Source organism: Labeo rohita, chromosome 24, assembly GCF_022985175.1.
Source record: "Labeo rohita strain BAU-BD-2019 chromosome 24, IGBB_LRoh.1.0, whole genome shotgun sequence".
Classification (NCBI taxonomy): domain Eukaryota; kingdom Metazoa; phylum Chordata; class Actinopteri; order Cypriniformes; family Cyprinidae; genus Labeo; species Labeo rohita.
In genome coordinates, this window is record NC_066892.1 from 8,217,422 (window position 1) to 8,237,043 (window position 19,622).

At 31.8% G+C, this 19,622-nt stretch overlaps 1 protein-coding gene across 2 annotated transcripts in view; it reads left to right on the forward strand.

Moving 5' to 3' along the window:
- Positions 1-19,622, forward strand: part of LOC127155509 (guanine nucleotide exchange factor VAV3) — a 107,772-nt gene that overhangs the window by 19,828 nt on the left and 68,322 nt on the right. For both annotated transcript variants that reach the window (XM_051097753.1, XM_051097752.1), the window contains exon 2: positions 2,000-2,116. In XM_051097753.1, coding sequence (XP_050953710.1) covers positions 2,000-2,116 — 117 coding nt within the window. The remainder of the gene's footprint in view (positions 1-1,999; positions 2,117-19,622) is intronic.

Below are 19,622 nucleotides of genomic sequence, written 5' to 3' on the forward strand. Positions count from 1 at the left end.
TATAAACCAAATTAATCATTTTATTTATTAAAATAGGTAATTATTATTTTTCATTTTTAATTACTTAGTTTTTAATGAATTATTTGTTTTTCAATTATTAATAGTCCGTTTTATTAATAAATGTAAAGTATAAATATCACTTTTGTTATTGTTTTTAATAATTCAAAAACAAAAATACAAGTAGCAATTGATTCTTTAAATAATTTGAATAAATATAAATCATTATTAATTATAATGTACATTTTTGTACATATTTGTATGTATATACTCAGGATGTGTGTGATGGTTTTTGGGGAATTTATGTTTATGTTTCTATATATTAATTTTATATTTAATACAATTTTATGTACTATATCAAGTTTTAGTGTGAAGAAAAAACAAACTTTTTTTTAAAATTTCTTTAAAATATGTACAAATACAAACATAAATTCCCCAAAAATCATAGCACCCTAAACATAAATATATTATTATATTAAACATATACAAATATATATATAAAATTGCAATATTTCCATAAAGTTTATATTATTTACAAATAAATAATTAAAAATAAATTATTTATTATACATTATATAATCGTTTGTTATATAAAATATATTATAAAAATTATATATAAATATATATATATATATATATGTATGTGAAATATATATAAATGTGAAATATATATATATGAGCATGTAACAATGCATATACTTTAAAATGTATCTTTTAGTGTTTTAGATTAAGTTTGTAATTATTAAAAAAATATATATTTTTTAAAATATATATATATATATATATATATATATATATATATTTATATATATATATATATATGTATTAAAATATATATATATATATTTTTTTTTTAAAATATATATTTTTTTTTAATATATATTTTTTATATATATATACACACTACCATTCAAAAGTTTGGGGTCAGTAAGACTTGTAATAGTCTTTAAAGAAGTCTCTTATGCTCATCAAGGCTGCATTTATTTGATTAAAAATATAGAAGAAAAAACTGTAATATTGCAAAAAATTTTTACAATATAAAATAATGTTTTTTATTTTAACATACTTTAAAATATAATTTATTCCTGTGATGAAAAGCTGAATTTTTATCAGCTGTTACTCCAGTCTTAAGTGTCACATGATCCTTCAGAAATCATTCTAATATGCGGATTTATTATTAGAATGATCAATGTTGGATAATATCAACAGTTGTGCTGCCAAATATTTTTTGGAACCTGTGATTTTTTTTTTTTTTTCAGGATTCTTTCATGAATAACAAGTTTAAAAAGTACAGTGTTTATTCAAAATATAAATATTTTATAACAATGTAAATTATTTATTATTAACTTTTAATAAACTTTTAATTATTAACTTAATACATCCTTGGTGAATAAAAGTATTAATTTCAAAAAAAAAAAAAAAAAAAAAAAAAAAGAAACAATAAAAATGTACTGACCCCAAACTTTTAAACGGTAGTGTGTATATATATATATATATACATACAATATATATATATATATATATATTTTTTTTTTATATGAGCATGTAACAATGTATATACTTTAAAAATGTATCTTTTAGTGTTTGTTTGTAATTATTAGATAAAAGATTTTTTTAAAAATATATATTTTTACCATATATATATATATATATATATATATATATATATATATGTTATATATATATTATATATATATATATATATATAGATATATAGATATATAACAATAATAATAACAATAACAATAACAATATATATATATATATATATATATTTATATGAGCATGTAACAATGTGTATGTATGGTTTTACCATATATATATATATATATATATTTTTTTTTTATATGCATCTTTTATTTTTATATGTATATATACAGTTTGCTTGTAAAAAATGTTTAGAGCACATCAAATGGTACTCCAATATGAATATTAATGTTAAAAATATTTAAATATTTAATATGCCTGTTTAATATAAAATATGTCTTTTATTTCTGTCTAGTTCCTCTGCTTGAAGAACATCAGGACATTTTTGCACGCCTGCTCAGAGATATTTGGCATGAAGAAGAGCGAGCTGTTTGAGGCTTTCGATTTGTTTGACGTTCGAGATTTCGGAAAGGTAAGATAAAATTTCGCTTTCAACTCCCTTGTTTGAAACAATCATTTTGTTCTCATCCCATAATCCACTGACGTATTTGCTTATTCTGTTTGCAAGCGTTCTCAAACTGGCGTAATTTGAATTGTTCTTGAGGCGCAGTCATCCGTCACAGATGTGGTTGTGTTTGAGTTTCCTGACATTAGCTTGTGAGCTGGCTGTGTTTTTTGTGGTGTTGTGTCTCAGATGATTATGTTCAGAGATGCTGAGCTCTTTGTTGGCTGTCTGCTGTAATAAAGTCTCAGTGTCTGTGTCTCATCCTGCTGGTAATTTAATCCGCTCTTCAGTATGTTTAATTAAAGATCAGTGCAGGACGGCAGGGGAAGTGGCCGCCCTCTGTGAGGGTGTGGTGCGATTGTCTGGATGTACTGCGTCTTCCAAATAGTTACGTGCTTGTTGGTCTGACTGTATGCGGACATATGTGTGTTTAAAAAGTGAAACCGTGTCCGTTTTTAACTTTGACCCAGCATATTGACCCAGGCAGATGTTTTGCCCCAGGCCTGGTGCTGCACTGATCAATACAGTCAAGAGCCTCTAAACCCCTAAAACCCCTGTCCTAATGCAAACTCAGCGACCTGTCAGTTCTCCCTCACCTGCTGTGAAATGAGAGCGGCAGACGCTAAATGAGTTCTGAGTGTTGTGTGATGCCATGAGAGATCATGTAATATTTCTCCCCAGGGAGGCAAACAAGTAAACAGCAAGTCATCAATTTTACTGTAGCAGGTTTTGATGTGGCTCTTGCCAAAGAAGATGGAAAAAGATGGAGTAAACCTGTATTTAATATTATATCATATTTTATAACTGTGCATAGAAACAGTATTATAACATATTTATTTTAAGGGATTTTTGGGGAATTTATGCATATATAAATATAAATAGTACATTTTTACATAATTATAAATATATTTATATTTAGGGTGTGTGTTTTTGGGGAATATGTTATATATATATATATATATATATATATATATAGTTTTATATTAATTATATTGTTTTTAAAATTATATTTAATTTAGCAAACTAATGTAGAAATAATTATTTATTTGTAAATAATGTAAACTTTTTACATATTTACATATTATATTTTACATATATTTGTTTATGTTTAATATAATAATATATTTATATTTTTATATTTAGGTGTGTGTTATGATTTTTGGAGAAATTATCTTTATGTTTGTATATATTAATTTCAAATAAACAAATGAATAAATAAATACAGTACACACACACACACACATTATATATATATATATATATATATATATATATATATATATATATAATTTAGTATATATACTGTGTATATATTATATTGTATTTTATACTAACTATATTATTTTTATATTATATTTTGTTTAACAAACTATTATAAAATGCATAAAGCATTATTTATATATATATATATCATTTATAATAGCTGTGTGCATGAATATATTATTATATTTTATATAAATATAATTTCATTTTATTGTTTAATTTTATTAATTAAATTGTTTGTTAAACAAAGTAATATATTTATATTTAGGGTGTGTTATGTTTTTTAGGAAATATGTTTATGTTGATATGTATAAATTATAAATTTATTAATTACATTTTTATAATAAACAAAATATTATATCTATATTTAGGGTGTGTGTTATGTTTTTGAGGATTTTATGTTGAGATAATTTATTGTATATACTATGTATATACTGTGTATATATATTAATTATATTGTATTTTATTTTATATTAGAACTATTATTTTTATATTATTTTTAATTTAACAAACTATTATATAATGTATAATTAATTATTTATTTAATGTACATTTTTTACATATGTACATATATGCAGTTTTTTTATTTCATAATTTATTTATATTTATGTTTTTGGGGAATTTATGTTTGTATAGATAAATATAAATAAATAAATAAATAAATAAAGTACACACACGGTTGCTTTCCATGTATTGAATGTATGTAACTTATAATTAATTAATTCTTCTATTGCATTTTAATCACTGTAATTCTACGATCTATGATTTCTTTAAATATTTGTATATGTAAAAAAAAAAAAAAATCTCACTCACATATAAATCTTTCTGAAAATAATTGATGTTGATGTGCTTGCTGCACCATGAATTGCATCACCTGCTGTGTCCGCACTCAGCACTGGCTGCTAATGGAGCGACAAAATCGACCGTTTGAGTGATCTGTCACTCGTTTTAGTTGTTACACCTCCCCATTTCTCCTAGTAAGCTTTAAAAGTAAACATGACTTCATTGTAAAACTAAAAGCTTCCTAGAAGCTTTTTGCAAAGCTGATGTTAGCACTAATGTGTATTTTGGCAAAGAAATGTTGCATGTCTTTGTTGTGCAAGGAACGGGCTCATGTGCGCTTGACCCTTCTCTTATATAAAGTGCAATGTTTAAACGCTGTTTAGTTCGCTGTCAGATCTGTATTAGAGCTCATGTCGTGTGATTTGTCCACAGCTGTCTGCTGTACTCGCACATCTGTTGATTCTCTTATCTCATGTAGTCTCTGTATATGTATTCGTAAGCACAGAAGGGGGAAAGTGTTCACACACACACACATTTAGACACGGGCATACACTCGGTCCTCTGTAGAGAGAAGACATCACCAATTTTTTCTACATGACTGGCAAAACATCTGTTTCATTCATCTGACACTCGCTATGGGCAACTCTGCCAACGCTTGTTTTATCACAAGGCCACAGATGTTCCAAAAGAGAATGAAGTAACACAGATATAGTATGTCCTAAAATTTATTTTTCATATTTAAAAAAATATGTATATGTTTGTTTATTGAACGGAATTATTTTTTTAATTAACTGTAAATGTATAAATGGAAATAAAATAAATATATAGTATATTTAAAACAGGCCTGTTTTTTTGTGTTAGTGCATTTTAAATTTTGTCCATACAAATGGTACTTCAATATGAATGTCAATATAAAAATATGCATATTTGATATAAAATTCATTGCTGAACGATTGCTTTTAAAATTTGAGAAATTGAATGATTTATGATCGTTTTCATCTCTGTTTTTTGATGCAGTGGTGTTAGGGTTGCTTGTTGATGATGTGATTTCTCACTGACTGATGGATGGTAACGATTGCTCTCTGATAATAAGCTTTTGAGCTGCAGGGCTGTTAGCTTGACCGATGTGTCTCTATATGTTTACAGCCACAGTGACAGCTCAACTAAATCAATCCATTCATAAACCCCCTGCTTTCTTATTCATCCCTTTAGTCTATCGCTTCCTGTCTCATCCAGTCATCCAGTGATTCTTATCCTCCAATCAGAGCAGAAGCTTAAAAACTCTTTGCTGAATGGTTAATTAGGACATGTTGTTTCACGCATTGATTTACTGTTCAAGAAACATTTTTTATTATTATTATTATCAATATTTAAAACATCTGAGTACATTTTTTCAGGATTCTTTGATGAATAGAAAGATCCAAAGATCAGCATTTATCTGAAATAAAAAGCTTTGGTTACATTATACACTATACCATTCAAAAGCTTGGAGTCAGTATCATTTTTTGGGAGGGTGATAAAGTGATGATGAAGACATTTATTATGTTACAAAAGATTTCTATTTAAGATAAATGCGGTTCTTCTGAACTTTCATTTCATCCAAGAAACCTGAAAAAATTCTACTCGGCTGTTTTCAACATAATTATAATAAAAATGTTTTTTGAGCAGGAAATCAGAGTATTCAAATGATTTCTGAAGGATCATGTGACTGGAGTAATGATGCTAAAAAATTCAGCTTTGAAATCACAGGAATATATATATATATATATATATATGTATGGGTCAATGACATGACGCCTAAATTTTCTGCCCAATTGTGTTTTTTCAGTTAAACATTGGTTTAAATTTGTAAAAAAAAGATGTATATGAAGTACCTCTCCCATGTATGTACTCACTTTAACTTTTTCTTTTTTTATTTGTAATTTCTCTGTTATTTAATGTGTCAAAATATCATGTGGTGCGACCGTACAGTCATAACTTTTGTTTTGGAAACATCTTTGAAATTACCCTAAGAGAACATTTAAAAAAAAAATGTTTAATATAAATTATGGTCGCACCACATGACATTTTTTAAGGCTACGAACAATTCATCTAGATTAAAAAACACTAAAATTACTTAATTAAAAATTTTAATATGAATTTATGTGTACACAACATTCTTAATGTTTGAACAATTACAACTGATATTATTATTTTTAGTATTTAAAAAAACTGGCCTGTAGAAAATCCTTATACGTCAATGACCCATATATTTATTTTATTTTATTTTATTTTATTTTATTTTATTTTATTTTATTTTATTTTCCTTCAGTTCTTATTGTGAAAAATTCACTGGTAGGCATATTTTTTTCCTCATTACATGTTCTTTTGCTTACATAAATTTTAATATTATTGTAGAAATGTTAGAATTATTTCTAGTGTTCCTTTTTATTTTAGTTGACATTTTTATTTTTTTTTATTAAATATTAATATTTGGGTTTACTTCATTTTTATTTCAGTTTTAGCTTTAGCTTCCATTTTAGTTTTTATTTATTTATAGTTAGTAATTTTAGTGTTTCAAGTTTAACTTGTAACTTTAAGTGACTAATTAGTAACTAAAGTTCTAATTTTTTCATCAAATATTTGTATTTAATATGCTAATGTGACTTTAAAAAAACTATTTAGTTTTAGTAAACAATAATAACCCTGCAATGCAAACCACGTTGACTAAAGCTATTTTGCTGCTACCCTCGCTCAAAAATGTTAGAAAGTTAATATTTGTTTCATTTGGTCTAGATTAGATTTTTTGGGCACTTACGTTTGATTTCGTAACTGAGAATTTCCTTACATCATTACACCTGATGTGCCAAATCCCATGATGTTATTGATACATCAGTCATGTGATCCCATCATCAGCACTTCTGTTCTATTCTGAGCTGCTGACAAACCAATGGAAACAAGTTCAAATGTGACATATTAGGTATTTGCTTCTGCATTTCGGTGCACAAGCTGACTTTGCATACTAGACCTATTAAATACAACTGAGTGAAGTTCTCCTAAATGTCAGTAAGTTCACTAAACCTTGAGCTGGTGTGGTAACGTCACAGAATTTCCTAAGGAATTGTGTTGAAAGAGTCACCAGGTCATCTCATGGCTTCTTGTAAATGTTATTGCTTATAAACCACTGTTACTGAAGTGAATATGGATTATATTTAGCATGGTAAATGATCAGATCTATGGGTTTTTATATATGTCAAGTGCCTGTGGGCTTGGAGGAGAGAGAAGAAAATCACAGTGCAGAAAGAGACAAAGTGCAAAGCATCTGTCCTGCTAGTGGATTTCCATAGTTAAATATATCACTGCCACTAAGGAGAAAGACAATAATCAATAGCAGCTCTCACGTTGCCAGCTTGTCTCTCCCTCTTTATTTGTCTCTGTCTTCACTGCTTTTTATCATTATATGGACACTGAATGCACAATTAAACCTATAAATATACAGGCGTACAAACGTGTGAGATGAACAGCCCTTCAAGGCTGTTGTTTATGAGCGGATGTGGGGTTTATCGAGTATCGAGTGACAGGGTTTTTCAATAATGGATGCTGAGTGGATGTTGTCGTAGGATGTGAAAGGGGTGGTGGGGGTCTGTCTGTCAAAACCTAGTGAGCTGCCTATTTGTAGGCAACGTAGGCATACATGGTGCTCCAAAGTTGGCGCAAAAAAGATTAACAATTAAAACGTAGCATCATTTGCAGACAGAACAATCCCTGACAAACTCTGTGGGAAAAAACTGAGAGAAATGATCATTTCTGAATATATTTAGATTTCATTCAGTACTAATGGGTGTCAGAAAACTAGTTCCGTCTAATTCAGTTTGTGCTTAAAGGAGAAGTCCACTGGCAGAACAACAATTTACACATACTGTACTCACGCCTTTGTCATCCAAGATGTTCATGTCTTTCTTTCTTCAGTCGTAAAGAAATTATGTTTTTTGAGGAAAACATTTCAGGATTTTTCTCCATATAATGGACTGCTATGGGGCCCCGAGTTTGAACTTCCAAAATACAGTTTAAATGCAGCTTCAAACGATCCCAAATGCGGTTGTAAATGACCCCAGCCGAGGAAGAAGGGTCTTATCTAGCAAAACGATCTGTTATTTTCATAAAAAAAATATAGTTTAAATACTTTTTAATCTCAAACGCTTGTCTTGTCTTGTTCTCCCTGAACTCTGTGTATTCTGGCTCAAGACAGTTAGGGTTTGTCGAAAAACTCCGACCATATTTTCTTCCTCAACTTCAAAAATCATTTTAAAATCATCCTACATTGCTACAGAAATAACGACCCAGTCTTTGCAAAGTGAACATGCAAAGAAGATCAAACACCCTTAACAAAAAAGGTAAAACAGCGATATAGGACGATTTTGAAGTTGAGGGAGACTTTTGAGTTTTTCGACATACCCTAACTGTCATGAACCCGAAAAAGAAAAACCAAGGCAGAGTAACGCCCCATTCACACGGGGTGTCAGTATTAACGCTTCTCATTTACTTTGAATGGAGTGACGTCAAGCGTTGCCGAACTGAACTATGAGTCCGTTGTGTCGTGTCACTGGTGTTGTGAGCAACAGAAGTTAAAACATTTTCAACTTTTCAAGTGCCAATGCAGGCGTCAGCCAATCAGATTGCCTTATGCAAATATACTAGTGCAGACGCTAGCCAATCCCGTTTGGTGCAGTCGCTGGCCAATCAGCACGAAGCTTCAGACACGCCCTCCGTGAAGCGTTAACGCCCCGTGTGAATGTACCGTAAGACAAGACGAACGTTTGACATTAAAAAGTATAGAAATTGTATTATTTTTACGTTTCGCTAGATAAGACCTTTCTTTCTCGGCTGGGATTGTTTACAGCTGCACTTGGATTGTTTAAAGCCGCATTTAAACTACATTTTGGAAGTTCAAAATCGGGGCACCATAGCAGTCCATTATATTGAGAAAAATCCTGAAATGTTTTCCTCTAAAAACATAATTTTTTCACGACTGAAGAAAGAAAGACATTAACATCTTGGATGACAAGGGGGTAAGTACATTATCTGTGAACTGTTGTTCTGGAATTGGACTTCTTCTTTAAAATGTGTCAAATGTTAGCTTAGCAACATATGCTAATAGCAGACTGTATTGGAAACAAGTGCAGGTGTTAGACAAGCCGTAGAATTGCACCACAGAGTGTAAGATGTGTTACGCTGAATGATGGTACCCAGGAATCATTGTTTAGTTGAGTGTTAGAAGCAGTTCAGGCCTTAGGGGTGTAATGTTTGGAGGTGTCAGAGCTCTTTGAGAGGAACTACAGCATCTGACATCTGCTGTTAGTTGAGAGTATGCGGTGATGTGAAGTGTTGGGCTTTTAGAATGAGAACACACCACACCACACCCACGCACACAATATACGAAGAGGCGTGTGTCAAGTGCTCTGACTCTCCTTGAGGGTCTTTAGAAAGACACGCATTGATGATCTCCACACTCTCGCTTGAACTGTGCCGAGGAGAGGCCAATTCTAACAGCACATATTGTATTGTAATGGGAGCCCATAGGGAATATATGAAAGTGCAACCAAATACAGGTATATGTATATGTGGAAACAAAATCAAAAGTGCAAACACACTCACACTAGTTTCTGTATCTTATGGGGAATTCCTAAAGACGTAATGGTTTTTATTCTGTACAAACAGATTTTTTTTTATATTTCCTTAGCCTAACCCTAAGTTACACAAAACTTGAAGCATTTTTAGATTTTCAAAAAACATTCTGTATAATTTATGAGCTGCACACACACATCATGTTTGATATTAGCTGTGTCTGCTTCATATATGTCTGTCTGTGTGTGTGTGTGTTCACTGAGGACAACTGAGGGACTCATATGCATCTGTTACAGAAGGTTCAAACTCTCACTGATGCTCCAGAAGAAAAAACGATGCATTAAGATCCAGGGGTGAAAACTTTTAAACGGAATGAAGATGTGTACATTTTTCTTATTTTGCCTAAATGTATTTTTGTTTTTCATTTAGCACTGCCTTTCAGAAACTACAGAAGATTCTTACATGGTCTTCAGAAGACAAAATAAGTTCAACTTACCCTGATCTTCATATTCAAAAGTTTTCAACCCCCGGCTCTTAATGCATCGTTTTTCCTTCTAAAGCATCAGTGAGCGTTTGAACCTTCTGTCCTCAGTGTCAAAAGATGGATCTCAAAATCATAGTCATTGTTGGAAATGGTTCAAATACACAAAGATGCTGAAAAACCAAAGAGTTTGTGGGACCTGAGGGATTTTTCTGCAAAACAGTGGGAGCTCATGAACAACTATTAAAAAAAAAACAGCTGTGGATCATCCAGGTAACAACACTGTATTAAGAATCAAGTGTATGTAAACTTTTGAACAGCACTGAATTAAAAATAACATGCATTTTGTATGATCCCTCTTATTTTGGTAAAATAATTAACGTTTTGCAGATTCTGCAAAGCGTATGTAAACTTTTGACTTTTGTGTGTGTGTGTGTGTGTGAAGCAGAGACAGCTAACATATATATATATATATATATATTTATATATATATATATGATCTCTGTGTGGGTGTTTGCACTTTTGATATACAAATGTATATATATGTGGAAACAAACATACATAATTCATATCTACATGCATAAACAAATAGCAAAAAATAGCATATACACGCATAGTATATATAATTGCACTTTTTAATTTGTTTCTTTGTAGCATAATTTATTTGTGCTATTTATTTATTTTATTTGATACATTTTTATTTTTAAGTGTATTACTGTTAGAGTATTTATTTGAAAAATAAATATGAAGAAAAATGCTTTTTTGAACTAACAGGAAACGGGTGGCTCTGCTTGGCAAGCCATATCGACTGCCCATATATGGCTAAGTGTATTTATTGCATATAGCATATATTGTGCACATATCTATAATTGTATGTATACGTGTATATAGTTATATTTGTACCAGTGTGCACATTTATGTGTTTAAATGTCATGAGTCCACAAATACACGTGGTGGTTTCATCAAGCCTCTCACTGCAGTAAACAAAGGCTTATCTTACTTAATATTACTTATCTGCCTATTTAAAATTTTTAAATCAAAATGCATTTACTAGATAAGCAAAACGATGTCTTGTTTCCTGGGGGAAAAAAATTTACATTAAGTGAATTTTGCTTTAAACAATTAAAATGATCTGCCAGTGGGGTAAGAAAAACAATCTTGTTTTAACAGTATTTTCATTACCCCGCTGGCAGATCATTTTAATTGTTTTACGCAAAATTCACTTAATTAAGTTTTTCCCCAGGAAAGAAAACTAAATATCTTATGTCATTTTGCTTATATAGTAAGTGCATCTTGATTTAGGAATTTTTAGATATTTTGTCTTAAAACAAGACAAAAATACTAAACAAGATAAGCCTTTTAAGTCTTTTATTTTGGGTTGTATGCAGTCTCTCTCTCTGTCTGTGTTTCTGTCTGCTTGGCCGTCTAACCCCAGTCACAGAGTCACATGCCCCCGAGCAGAGAGCTGTAAACTGCTGGAAAGCATTCACACTTCCTCTTTCCTGACTCGTCGACCTCTTTCTACGTGGCGTTCCCTGAAGGTTGAGTTGCGAGCTTACTCATGCTTCCTGTGGTTGACTCCTGGGGCCCCATGATGGGGGGAGGGGTGTGTTTAAACATCAAACCCTTCCTGAGACCAAGACCTTTTAACACATTGACTGTCCCTAGGTGAAAATGGCTGTTGAAAAATTAGACAAGGTTACATCACAATACGTTTTACTTAATATTTCTCTGTGTGGAAGCCCGTTTACGCCACTTAATAAAAAAAAAGGTAATTGCGACTTTTTATCTCAAAATTCTGTTGCAATTCTGAGTAAAAAAGTCAGAATCACAAGATATAAACCAAATTGCAAGATTGTGAGTTTACATCTTGCCATTTTTAATGAATGTTCCTGAAACCTCCTGAAAAATCAGAACTGCTGTTAAATCTGCTTGCTTTCCTTCCGATGTTTCTCACTGAGAAGATGAAAGGCAGGTGTGTATTGCTTTGGTGTGCTGGGTTCCTTGCTGTGGTCAGCGCTATAACAGATGCCGCTTTTTGCAGAGCATGTTTAACACTCTCACCATAACCGCTGAGGGTCCTGTGTAGAGATCTGCAAACATCAAACACTTCGTACCACCTTAGTGTCCTATTTACGCATCATGTTCTAGCTGCATCTCTCTTCAAAGTGGGTTGCAAAGACTGATTCCTTTTCAGTCTGTAGTGGGCGCTTGATACGAAAACACAAAGGCCGAATCGCGCTTGGAGCCGTTGTGAGATGTTTGATGCTTGGAAGCGTGGCATTGCGAGGCTTTATTCTGAAGGTGTCATTTTAAAGCCAATTAGAGATATTTTTGTTTGCAGAGATTTTTCTTTTTCAGCGCATCCCCAAGCCATCTGTTTGGATCCCATCAGCTCCAGTGAAGCTCAAAGCTGTGCTTTAGATAAGATATCCTCCCAAGGCCTTTTAAAGAGTCCAGTAGTAAAACTTTCATGAGGGTCTTAAGCACTCGACTGAAATGCAGCCAGGAGCAGATTTTTTAGGAACTGTTTTGAGTCTGCAGTACATTGATGATAATATATGCACGTAATAATTTAGCATAACTTCTTCATAAAAATGTCACAGAAGGAACTTCAGCCACACAGTATTGTTTATGTGTTCATTATTCTACAGTTAGTTTAATCAATTCTAATAGAATATGCACTACAGAGTAAATTACAACAAAATATAGTAAAACCAAGTTCTTTTTGAAAGTTGCATTGATAGGTTACAGCAAGGCTTTATGAGTGATTAATTGAATCATTCATTTGTTCAAAACACTGATTCATTCAGGAAGCAAACACATTAGAGTGACTCCCTGGACCATTCATTCAACCTATTTGTTAAAAAACACTGATTCAATCAGGATTGAAACTAGTTATAAATGAGTTGTTGAATGATTCATTCAACCGATTTATTTAAAATGCTCTGTTATTCAGCAGAACAAAGTAGTCACTGAATCATTTACTTAACTAAGCTGATTCATTTGTCAACACAGGATGTAGGAGCGAAACAAGCTACTCATTGAATCATTTACTTAGCTGAACAGATTCATTCAAATGCTGATTTAATTAGAATGTAAGAGCAAAACAAGTTAGTTATTGAATCGGTTACTCAGCTAAACAGATTCATTCAAATGCTGATTCATTTAGGATGTAGGAGTGAAACAAGTTAGTCATTGAATCATTTACTCAGCTGAACTGATTCATTCAAATGCTGATTCATTCAGGATGTAGGACCGAAACAAGTTAGTCACTGAATCATCTACTCAGTTGAACTGATTCATTCAAATGCTGATTCATTCAGAATGTAGGAGTGAAACAAGTTGTTCATTGAACCATTTACTCAGTTAAACAGATTAATTTAAATGCTGGTTCATTCAGGATGTAGGACCAAAACAAGTTAGTCAGTTAGTCATTTACTCAACTGAACAAATTCATTTAGATGCTGATTTATTAGGAATGTAGGAGCGAAACAAGTTAGTCATTGAATCATTTACTCAGCTGAACTGATTCATTCAAATGCTGATTCATGCAGTTTGTAGGAGTGAAACGTTAGTCATTGAATCACTTACTCAATTGCACAGATTCATTCAAATGCTGATTCATTCAGGGTGTAGGAGCAAAACAATTGAGTCACTGAATCATTCACTCAGCTGAACTGATTTATTCAAATGCTGATTCATTAGGATGTAGGAGTGAAACATATTAGTCACTGAATCTATTACTCAGCTAAACTGATTAATTCAAACACTGAACCAAATCAAGAATGAAACACTGTGTGTTGCTCAGACATGTGCAGTGTTTCTGCTTTGTTTGGAGCTGTTTTGTAGCAAAACAAACAAACAAACAAAACTGGAAATGTATTTCTATTTCTGGAACTGGAAATAGTGTCTGAAATTTAAGTTACTCAATTTTACCTTATTAAACTGTCGTTTAAAAGGAATATCGCACTCACCATCGTGTTTTTTCGGTTGTGATTCTTCCACATGCATATGATATTGCTTACTACAAATTATTACAGATAAAGTAGAACTATAGACGATATTTTGAACTGATATATATGTCTGGTGTAAAAATGAAAATTAATATCAAAATTGAGAAAAACAAGGGCTCTGACAAAAACGTTCTTTAAATGCTTTTAAATTATTTTATCTGCATATTGGTTTTGAAATTGACCGATACAGATAACCATAAAAATGCTTAATATCTGTGCCAATAATTACCCAGGCCAAAAATTGGTCAACCCCTACTTAATATAACATTATTTTTACAGGTAAAAATAAACATAATTACAAACAAATGACATATCTTTACAGATTTTTCTTAGAGCGCGTAACTGTCAATCAATGACTGTGGACCAGTAATGCAGGATTCATGCTGTCTGAAGAAATTTAGAACTAATGTGTGTCATGTTTCTGATGTCATCAAAGCAGAAGCAAACGCATGAAAGGTTACAAGCCACTCTTTTGATTCCATCTCGTCATCAGGTGACATTCAGTTGAAATTCCACTTGCTTTGCATATTTTAAATAACGTTCCTATTTCTGTCGAAGCTGAAGGATGCTGGCTCTCAGGGCACTGAAGGACTAATCCTCTCGGATGTGTGGGCAGTGTATGAGTGTGGGAGAAGCTGTGTGCTTCCTTCACGGTTGAGGAATTACGGAGGAGTTTCAGCTGGTTGTGAAACATTGTTCCTCGGTTATCATTTTCATATTGTGATAAAGATCTTGAGCTTGTGAGGTTCCCTATTATAACGAACATGTGCTGTCTGATATACTGTTTAAATATGAATCACATTAGAAGAAAATGATTATTTTTTATAAAAAGAAGTGCAGCAATGAGCTGAGATCATTATGTAGGTCATTATAGCAGCTGTTTCCTCTCAAGTGGGATTGACCTGGCTCAGATCAGTGTTAGCGTTGGGGATTCAGCAAAATATTACTCAGGACTTGTTGTGAATAGGTTTCCACGTGAGCATTAGTTCTGTCTGTACAGTGTTGTTTTCACCTCCTAGAACATTGGCGTAGAGATTAGGATGAACTAGCCAAAAAATTGTGGTATTGCAAACAGCCATAAAGGCCAGAAAGTAAATTTCATCCTGTTCGTGAAGTTTATGTTTTTTATCTTGCTAAGGAATCGATCTGCAGATGTTCAGATGAACTGTTGGGAATTGATTCAGTATGAAAAACAACTGTTTTTTTTATTTTTTCTGTGGAACAGAAAGTTCTATAATATGATGGATCTTAAAGAAACAGTTCCCTATCAGTCGGTCACTTTCAACGTCACGAATTGGGATCCCATTTTGCCAGTCACCGACGTGACATCTCCGTTCCCCTTCTTCAGGGAATGAGGGTTACATATGTAACCAATATGTTCCCTATCAGTCGGTCACTTTCGACGTGACGTCTCTGTTCCCTCCTTTAGGAAACGAGGGTTACAACCGAGACGCTTACCTAGGAATGTAAAGTTGCTGAAAATCTACACACCATCAGGCTATCCAAGATGAATGGGTACCGTCAGAATAAGAGCCCAAACAGCTCATAAAAAACATAACAAGTAATCCACATGACTTCAGTCTATCAATTATTGTCTTGAGAAGTGAAAAGCTGTGTTTGTAAGAAAAAATCCATCATTACAAAATGGTAAAAGGAGAAGTCCACTTCCAGAATAACAATTTACAGATAATTTACTCATCCCCTTGTCATCCAAGATGCTCATGTCTTTCTTTCTTCAGTCGTAAAGAAATTGTTTTTTGAGGAAAACATTTCAGGATTTTTCTCCATGTAATGGGCTGATATGGTACAGTTTAAGTGCAGCTTCAAACGATCCCAAATGCGGTTGTAAATCGCATTTAAACTGCATTTTGAAAGTTCAAACTCGGGGCACCATAGCAGTCCATTATATGGAGAAAAATCCTGAAATGTTTTCCTCAAAAAACACAATTTCGTTACGACTGAAGAAAGAAAGACATGAACATCTTGGATGACAAGGGGTGAGTACATTATCTGTAAATTGTTGTTCTGGAAGTGGACTTCTCTTTTAAAACTTTAAACTGTCGCTTAAAATAAGTGCTTGATCTGTGCATATTTCTCTCTTGATTCAGACAAGATGACCTGTTCCCTGGAGAAAGCAATATTATGGATAAACTTTCTTTATGGTTTATTAAAAACACGCTTTTTGCTTCACAAGTTCATTGTGATGCTTTTCTCGGCTGTTTGGATCCTCTGCACCCATTCACTGCAGAGGATCTGTTGGTGAGCAAGTGATGTAATGCTGAATTTAGCTGTCTTTCTTTTATAAGTCATAAAGAAATTGTTTTTTGAGGAAAACATTTCAGGATTTCTCTCCATATAATGGACTTCAATGGTGCCCAAGTTTGAACATTGAAAATGCAGTTTAAATGCAGCTTCAAAGGGCTCTAAACAATCCCAGCCAAAGAAGAAGGGTCTTATCTAGCCAAACGATCTGTCATTTTCTTAAAAAAGAACAATTTATATACTTTTTAACCTCAAATGCTTGTCTTGTCTAGCTCTGCGAGAACTCAGACAGTTGGGGTATGTCAAAAAACTCCCATCTCATTTTCTCCTCCAACTTCAAAATCATCCTACATCGCTGTTTTGCCTTTTTTTGTAAAGGGCGTTTGGCCTTCTTTGCATGTTCACTTTGTAAACACTGGGTCGGTACTTCTGCAGCGATGTAGGACGATTTTGAAGTTGGAGGAGAAAATGAGATGGGAGTTTTTCGACATACCCTAACTATAACTATACTGACCCGGATTACAGAGAGTTCACGCAAAGCTAGACAAGATGGTTAAAAAGTATATAAATTTTTTTTTTTTTTTAGAAAATAACCAATCGTTTCGCTAGATAAGCCCTTTGAAGCTGCACATAAACTGCATTTTGGAAGTTCAAACTCGGGGGCACCATAGAAGTCCACTATATTGGGAGAAATCCTGAAATGTTTTCCTCAAAAAACATAATTTCTTTACGAGTGAAGAAAGACATGAACATCTTGGATGACAAGGGGTTGAGTAAATTATCTGTAAACTGTTGTCCTGTAAGTGAACTTCTCCTTTAATATGAATTTCTCCTTAAATACACCTTCTTTATTACTCCATCAGACGTTGTGTTTTTGTTAAAATTGCAAACATTTTCAAGGAAGTGAATGGGAGCTTTCAGTATACAGGCTTTGAGGGCTGTGTACAGTGAGTATTGGAAAAAAAAAACTGCCTCTCTGTGGCTTGGACAGCGGTAAATTTATTCAAATAAGTGCTTTAAATATGCAAATGACTGCCGTTACATTTTTAAGTCATCGCTGATCCCTCATTCTGGCTGGTCATATCATTCCTCAGGTTAAAACATCTGTAAGCGTAGTCTGCTTTCAGTCGCTGTGGTTTTATTTATAAGGTAGTATTGTACTGCGTCTGAGCTCTGCTTTAATTATGGTTCAGCCATGAAAGCACAGATGAGTAAAATGAATAATTAATCTGCTTAAAAATGGAAAAATTGTAATTGGATTAAAAATACATTTCATTGTCTTGTTATATATCACAATGACAGTCACGTGAGCTTCCGTACCAATTTCAATCAGTGGTCTTCGGAGATCTTTGGATGGCATTATATTAATCCAGTGATCCATAATCACTGAATGTTTCAGGAACGTGCCTTCAGGAAAACCGCAAAGAGGGAGAGATAAGAGAGTGGATATAAATGTCTGCGAGCCGTAATGGTCTCTTAGTTGAGTTTATATGAAAGTATGCTTGTCTGCTTTTAGACAGAGACACGGAAATAGGCCACAAAGGCTGCCGGGGGACTTTAACATCTGATTGAGGCTCGTAATTAAACATTCACTCTTACTGAGTAAAGTACAGTATAATGTTATTATGGAGAATATCATCGGGGAATAGAGATGTTTTAAAGCACCATTTTTTTACAATCAAATTGATGTAAGTTTTTGGGAATAGTTTTAAATATTTATGTAAACTTTCTGTGTGGCCTGTGTTTTATGTGAAAGACAAAACAGTTGTGAAATGGATGAAGCATTTGGCTTAATATAATACAAACACAAGTTTCCAGCATCAGGACATTTAAGCTTAAAATTAAAAACAATGAAAATCTTGCATTATCTTATACATGATTTTCGTCAGAATGACGTTGATACGTGTATTTAGGTTATGCATTTGAGCAGATAAATTGTATACTTTTAGAAGGTTGACTTAACATGCTATTACTGCATTTTGAAACATCTTGCTAATTGTGCTATTTATACAGTTTTTTTTACCTGATATTAAATGAGAGACTACATTGGAAATTATACTTCCTGTTTAATTTCGGATTAATTTCAGATGAACTAATGGGGACTTTAAGATGATTAATGGCCCTATTATTTGGAAAAATTTAATGAAGTATTAAGCTTTTTCATGAACTGATTATACATGCTTTTTGATTATTACATATTTAATAAATGATTGAAATTGAATCCTGAAAAATGTAAACACAAAACACAATTTGTACAAAAAATAATAATAAATAAAAACGTAATTTAATTTAATTTAATTTAAAATTAAATTTAACAATAAAAATAAAGCACAGAAAAATCCAAAAAAACAAAAAAAAATCTATTTATAGGGGCCTATTATTAAAAAAATAATAATAATAATGATTAAGCTGTTGAATTGATTATACATGCTTTTGATTATTACATTTTAAATCACAGAATTTGTGAAAAATGAAATAAAATGTGAAAATAATATAAAATAATAAAACATTTAATTTTGGTTCATGTTAAATTGTAGTAGTGGTTTCATGTAGTTCAGTTTAATTTGATTAAGTGAAATTAATTATACATGCTTATTAGTTAAATTATTACATTATTATTAAATTAATTAAATTATAATTTAGATTAATTATACATACTTTTTGATTACTAAAATTTAAGATTTACTAAAATTATTAAAAAGGGGAAAATATGGGACTATTATTTTTTAAAAATATAACGAATTATTAAGCCGTTTCATGAATTGATTATAAATGCTTTTGATTATTAAAATTTGAGTTAGTGAAAAATAAAATAAAATGTGAAAATAATAGAAAATAATAAAACATATTTCACAGGGCAATAAAAATGTAATTTTGGTTCCTGTTAAATTGTAGCAGTGGTTTCATGTAGTTCAATTTAATTTAAATAATTGAAATTAATTATATGTGTAATAGTTAAGTCATTACATTATTATTAAACGAATTAAATTATAATATAGATTAATTATGCATGCTTTATTCATACTAAAATTTTATTTAACAATAAAAGGCCAAAAAAGAAAAA